The sequence below is a fragment of the Mastomys coucha genome, unplaced genomic scaffold (genome assembly GCF_008632895.1).
Source record: "Mastomys coucha isolate ucsf_1 unplaced genomic scaffold, UCSF_Mcou_1 pScaffold1, whole genome shotgun sequence".
Taxonomy (NCBI): Eukaryota; Metazoa; Chordata; class Mammalia; order Rodentia; family Muridae; genus Mastomys; species Mastomys coucha.
In genome coordinates, this window is record NW_022196891.1 from 68,653,673 (window position 1) to 68,660,249 (window position 6,577).

The window sequence follows — 6,577 nt, forward strand, 5'->3', positions numbered from 1 at the left end:
TTTGGAGTATTGCTGACACTAATATAAAGGGATATGCCCAGATCCACGTATACCCAGAAATGTCCCAAAGTCCACTTGGAAACCCCTCAAAATAATGCCCTGATCCAAGATGGCGTCCCAAATTGCCCTTGTGAAAGATGGCGCCTAAGGATGCCATTTCTCCCTCTACTTCCTTTTACTCTAAGTAAAAAAAGGCTCCGCCTACCACAAAGATGGAAGTACAATTTAGTCGGGTTTTTTTTTTTCTCCTGGTTCTTGCTGAAAACAAGTAGGATCTCTAACGAGGTCTCCAAGGATACCGTTTCTCTTCGGAGCCCGTGACGACTCACGTACCCACGTCGGCTCTAGCCGGCACCAAGTTCGAAGCAAGCGGAAGTGCGGCGGCTCTGGGGCCGTCAGTGGGCGGGGCGGGGCCAGGACACACTTCCGCCCCTCACCAAGATGGCCGCAGGCTGGAACTGCGCATGAGCAGCTGTCTATGGAGAGACCTAGATCCAAAGACGGAGAACGCTGCCGGGGGACATTGGCGACTGCAGCGGCCTGGGCCGGTGAGTGCGTCGGAGCCGGCCGGAGTCTGGAGGCCAGGTGGATCGGCCAGGCGGGCCACCTTGGGTTTTGCTGGAGTTTCTTAGGCAAGGCCACGCCTGGGCACGGAGCCTTTGTTTTGGGGGAGGGGGCCGTGCCTGGCTCTTTATCTCCTGCTTTGTGGGCCGAGCTCGCTCCCCGCCCTGGAGTGCACTCGTCCCACCCGCCTGCGGGGTCCAGCAGCGAGCCGCAGGCCTGGGACGGTCCCCGGCGTCCTTTCCCGTCTCTCCGCGGCGGAGCAGCTGGGGCGCGGGCGAGCGAGCGAGCGAGCGAGGCTGGGCCGGCGAGGGTCACCGCGCGGGCTGCGGGGCTCGCGCCTGGCGGGTGCTCGGGTCCCCAAGCGCCTACTAGTTGGTGGGCCTGCAAGGAGACGCCTCGTTCTCAGGCAAGGTCCCGGCGCCTGAATTCTTTGGGAACCTGATCTGTTTTTTTGTTTGTTTGTTTTTGTTTTTGTGGGTGTTTTTTTATTTGTTTTTTGGTTTTTATTTTTTGGTTTTGTTTTTTAAATTTCTGCCTTTGCGTCTGTGCTTGGTGAGGGCGTTTGGTGGGCTCTCCTTTTGAGCCTATGCAAACCACAACATCCTATGCTGATTTCCGTGTCACATATTATTAATGCTCAGGATGCTTCCGGATGTACAACCAAGATTTGAGTAAGTAGCCTATCGCCGTTTCTGGGTAGCCTCAGAAGTTGCGCTGACAGCTGTGGGCTCTACAGTTGCCTCCTGCGCCTTGCTCTCTCTTTCATTGCCGCCTCCTGCAGGCCGTGCCTGCAAGCTTCGGAGGAGCTAGCTCTTCCTCCTCCGGCTGGAGGATGGAGACCCTAGGTGGTCTGTAAACTCGGATGCTGCCTCCCTTTGCAGCCTTACTTCGTACGGACAGTTTCACTTTCAGTTCCCTTTTGTTGTTATTGTTGTTGTTGCCGGTTTCTTTGCACACGGTCTTTCCGAGGCGTATTATCCGCTAAACTAAGATTTACTTTGGTTGGAAAGGTTTGGAGGATCTTACGGGTAGAGCATTTAAAAAAAAAAAATTGTCCTTGTTGAGATTATTATATTGCCTTGTACTATGCAGCTGTTTCTTTCTGGTGGCATCTGTCTGTACGGTTCTTTGTTTTTCCCGTTCTCTGGCGGGTTGTCAAAAGTCCTAGGGCAGGAACATTGTGGATGGATTCCTCCCCCATTGTCTTTTCTCCTTCAGAACCATGAGTCTGGAGGTTTTCTTTTCCCCCCCCCCTCCTCCTGAGGCTTAGTTGATTTGGAGTTGTCATGGCAACATTTTTAGCAACTGTGTTGCTCTACAGGAAGCCTTGCTGAATAAAATAAAGAAGCCTTGAATGTGATGCACTTGGGCACTGGTGTTTGTAACAGATGCTGTAAATCTGGACTCTCCCAAAACAAGCGCCCTGACAGCAGAAGGGTGCCCAAGAGCCAAGCCTGGGTTTTATGCTTAATGATGTTTCCCAATGGCAAAAAAGGTTTCAATTTCACCCTTAGATTTGAGGAGTGGAATTTGGTTTTTTGTTCTTATTTGATTTTGAAACAGGATCTCTCTATACGTAGCCTTGGCTGTCCTGGAACACACTCTGTAGACCAGGCTGGCATTGAATTCATAGAGATTCGCCTGCCTCTGCCCCCTGAGTGCTGGGACTATGTGCACCTGTTGAGGAATAGAATGTCTGTCTTTTTTTGTTTGGTTTTGAGGGTGGGGGGGAATGACAGGATTTCTCTGTGTAGCCCTGGCTGTCCTGGAACTCACTCTGTAGATCAGGCTGGCCTTGAACTCAGAGATCTGCCTGCCTCTGCCTCCCAAGTGCTGGGATTAAAGGCTGGCACCACCACCTCCCAGCTTCGAATTTCTTTTTTGTACAGTTTGTGTTTGAGAAGCTGGAAGGAGAATCGGGGAGTGTGGTGGGTGTTGGTTACTAGTTTTGATAGTGGTGGTCTAAACATTACCCTAACTTTTTCTATATGAAGCTGCTGTCATAGAGTATGATAGCTTTAGTAATAGTCCATAATAGCTTCAGGAACGCACCCTGAGACATTGTTTCTCAGTCTTCCAGGATAATTATCTCCTCCCCACCAGGATGGGGACTGGGATGAAAATGGAGGAGCAGTTGAGTGGTGGCGACCCATGCCTTTAATCCTAGCACTAGGTGGGCAGAAACAGGCAGGATCTCTGAGTTCAGAGGCCAGCCTGGTCTATAGAGTGTAGTTCCAGGACCGCCAGGGCTACAAGAAAAACCCTGTCTCAGAAAGGAAGGAAGAGGCCAGGCGGTGGTGGCGCACATCTTTAATCCCAGCACTTGGGAGGCAGAGGCAGGCGGATTTCTGAGTTTGAGGTCAGCCTGGTCTTCAGAGTGAGTTCCAGGACAGCCAAGGCTACACAGAGAAATCCTGTCTCAAAAAAAAAAAAAAAAAAAGGAAGAGAGAAAAGTTATGGTGTGCACATGCATGCATGTGGTGGGCTGGGCACCTGTGATGGACGACTTTCACAAGTTAGTTTTTACCTCGGGGGTGGGGAGTGAGGTGGTTTTGTTTTGTTTTGTTTTGTTTTTTTGAGCTATGAGTTTTCTGTGTTGCTCTGGGCATCCTAGAACTCCGTAGCCCAGGCTGGCCTTGAACTCAGAGACCCACTTGCCTCTGTCTCCCAGGTGCTGGAATTAGGCCTTGCCACCACGCCCTGCTTGCTTGTCGAGCCATCCTCACAGCCTTTCTTTTGGTCAGAAGAGAGAGAGCCTTGGGGGGTCGGTTGTTGTCTTTCCCCGGTGCGGCTGTAGTTGGCGCCCCGCTTCTGGAGATTGTCTTATCTCCCGCTGTCCGTCAGGTGCCTTGTGATCACACATGCTCCAGCTCCTGCACCCCTTTCTCCTGCAGGCTTTAGGACCCGGGTGTTAGGCTTTCATTCCAAGTGCTGTTTGAGCCATCTCCCAGTTTTACTTTATTTTATTTTATTTTGAGACAAGTTCTTGTAGCCCAGCCTAGCGTGACACTAGCTTTGCACCCCAAGATGGCTTTGAACCCCTAATTTTTTTTCCTCTACCTAAGTATTGGTATTACAGGCATGGGCAAGCACACCTGGTTTATTTTTTCCCGCCTCAAACTTGCACCATTCCTACTTCCCCTGAGTGTTAGGATTCAAGGACTGAGTCACCATGTCCCCTGGAGAGTTGCTTTTTTTTTTTAAATATTTTTTTATTTTTATTTTTATTTTTTTGAGACAGGGTTTCTCTGTGTAGCCCTAGCTGTCCTGGAACTCACTCTGCAGACCAGGCTGGCCTCTAACTCAGAAATCCACCTGCCTCTGCCTCCCAAGTGCTGGGATTATAGGCGTGCGCCGCCACCACCCGGCCTAGAGTTGCTTTTTCAGTCACTGTAGGCCAGCCCTTGCCATCAGAATTGGGAGAGTTGACTGTCCTTTGCAGATGATTGGCTTATTTTCCTGTCTGTGTCTTCTTGGAGCGTAGGTTCTAGAACTTGGGAAGCTGTACAGTTCCCTAGCCTCACTGCAAACTCTATGGTTTCCACCAGGATTTAGCATTCAGGCCTTTGAGTCAGGAGATACGAAGTCCTCTGAGAAAAGACCAGTGCCTCGGATGCGCCCCCTCACAGAGAGATGAAGGGGTAAGTGAAGAGGGGTATCTAGGAAGAGAGGGATGGCCTGGGAGAATGCAAAATGACTAAGAGCATTAGATTTGGGAAGACCTGGGATCAAGTTCCCAACTCCAATACTTACCTGCTATGTGACTTAGTTTCCCTATCTATAAACCTTACCCTTGTGTTGTTATTAGTATTGAGATAATATGCTGGGCGGTGGTGGTACACGCCTTTAATCTTGGCAATCTTATCTCTTGAGTTCAAGGTTAGCCAGGGCTACACAGAAAGCCCTTTCTTGAAAAACAAAAGGAACCAACCAGCAAACAAAAGAAAAAAAAAGTGCTTATATTATAGCCTGATGTCTGTGTGCATGGTAAATACTTAGTTACTAGTTTTTTTGGCTTATTTTGTTTTTGTTTTTTGTCTTTTGCTTTTTGTTTTTGAGGCAAAATAATTTCTACATAGTCCTAGCTATGCAGTCCCAGCTGCCCTGGAACGCCTATGTAGACCAGGCTGGGCTCAAACTCACAGAAATCCACCTACCTGTCTAGATTAAAGGAATGTGCCACCATGAGCCACCAGTAATACTGTCCTGGTCTAACCTAGCCTAACATCTGTTATGGGTGTCAGTGAGTTTGGGAACCATGTTACTAGGTCAATGAATGTCTCACATCTTCCATTTGTTTCTTGTTTTTTTTTTTGTTGTTTGTTTCACCACAAATAGGCAGCAGAAAACAGCTGAAACCGAAGAGGGGACAGTGCAGATTCAGGAAGGTGAATGTTGACTCATCCTCGATTCCCCCTCTCTTCAGATGACGGTCCATCTCGTACATACCATGCGTCTTTTAAATGTCATGCAAGTAGAACAGGGAGAAAGGCAGTTAACTTCTAGATCTTTCTTTGCCTCTTAATTTAGGTGCAGTGGCTACTGGAGAGGACCCAACTAGTGTAGCTATCGCCAGCATCCAGTCAGCTGCCACTTTCCCTGACCCCAACGTCAAGTACGTCTTCCGAACTGAGAATGGGGGCCAGGTAAGGGAGGGGGCCAGGTGGCTGCAGATGTCGCCTGGGGCTGGGGTTAAGGGAGGGGCATGGATGTGTTTTGGGGAGCTGTGGCTTGGAGAAGGAAATGGAGCTGTATACTATTGGGGTGATAATTGGAAGTGTGGAGATTGGTGTGGGGCTGGGTATGCTAAAGCCTCTGGGGGGGGAACAAGGGACAGTTGCTGAGTAAGTCTCTGAAAGACTCCTGGGACTTTACATATACAAATTCAAGAGGCTGTTCTGAGAGGGCCTGTGATTCTCAGAGGGCCTTACTCTTCTCTTCTCCCTCTTCCCTGCTTCTAGGTGATGTACAGGGTGATCCAGGTGTCTGAGGGGCAGCTGGACGGCCAGACAGAGGGCTCTGGCGCCATCAGTGGCTATCCTGCCACTCAGTCTATGACCCAGGTACTGGGGGAGACACTCTGAGAGGAGTAGAGAGTTTCTAGCAATAACTAGGGAGCCAACAGGAAGGAGGGGTGGAATTCAGGACAGTGGGGTGCATCTCAGGCCACTTGAGCCCAGAGCACCAGGTCCAGATGTGTTCAACCTTTTGTCATTGAGACATTACCCTGTCATCTACAAAGACCATGCCTCGCATGGAGCTGGCAAGGTGGCTCAGCACTTTTAAAAGAGTACTTCTTGCTCTTACAGAGAACCTGAGTTCAGTTCCTAATAACTGCGCAGTGGCTCGCAACCATCTGGTTTCAGGGGATCAAAATGTCCTTCTTTGACCTCCAAAGGCACAACACACACACACACATGCACAACACACACACATACACACATACACACACACATGGGGTGGGGGAAAGAGGAAGGGAGGGAAGGAGGGGGTTGAACATATACATGCATTCAAGAAAAATACTCAGGCTGGAGAGAGATGGTCAGTGGTTAAGAGCACCGACTGCTCTTCCAGGGGTCCTGAGTTCAGTTCCCAGCAACCACATGGTGGCTCACAGCCGTCTCTTCTGGTTTATTTGAAGACAGCTACAGTGTACTCACATATATAAAATAAATTAATCTTTGAAAAGAAAAGAAAAATACTCATACACATAAAAATATATCTTAAATATAAAAAAACCTTCATATTTAAGTATCTTTAGTTGGGCAGTTGGGTTGCATTCATAGCTATCTTTGGCCATGCGGCCTTCTCTGTTCCTCCTTCCTTCTAAGGGATAGGTAGAACCTTGGGGGTGATAGAGTGGGAGCGAGTCCCGGACTGACTGGCCTCCGATCACCTTCCCCTCAGGCAGTGATCCAGGGAGCTTTCACCAGTGACGATGCGGTTGACACGGAGGGAGCAGCTGCCGAGACCCATTATACCTACTTCCCCAGCACTGCAGTGGGAGATGGGT

At 49.4% G+C, this 6,577-nt stretch overlaps 1 protein-coding gene across 1 annotated transcript in view; it reads left to right on the plus strand.

Annotated features, from left to right (window-relative positions):
• Nucleotides 1-378: 378 nt before the first annotated feature.
• Usf1 (upstream transcription factor 1) overlaps nt 379-6,577 on the plus strand; it is a 7,747-nt gene continuing 1,548 nt past the window's right edge. Inside the window, exons 1-6 of the mRNA XM_031379068.1 lie at nt 379-548; nt 4,113-4,205; nt 4,903-4,952; nt 5,095-5,210; nt 5,526-5,627; nt 6,472-6,575. Coding sequence (XP_031234928.1) covers nt 4,198-4,205; nt 4,903-4,952; nt 5,095-5,210; nt 5,526-5,627; nt 6,472-6,575 — 380 coding nt within the window. The 5' untranslated portion in view covers nt 379-548; nt 4,113-4,197. The remainder of the gene's footprint in view (nt 549-4,112; nt 4,206-4,902; nt 4,953-5,094; nt 5,211-5,525; nt 5,628-6,471; nt 6,576-6,577) is intronic.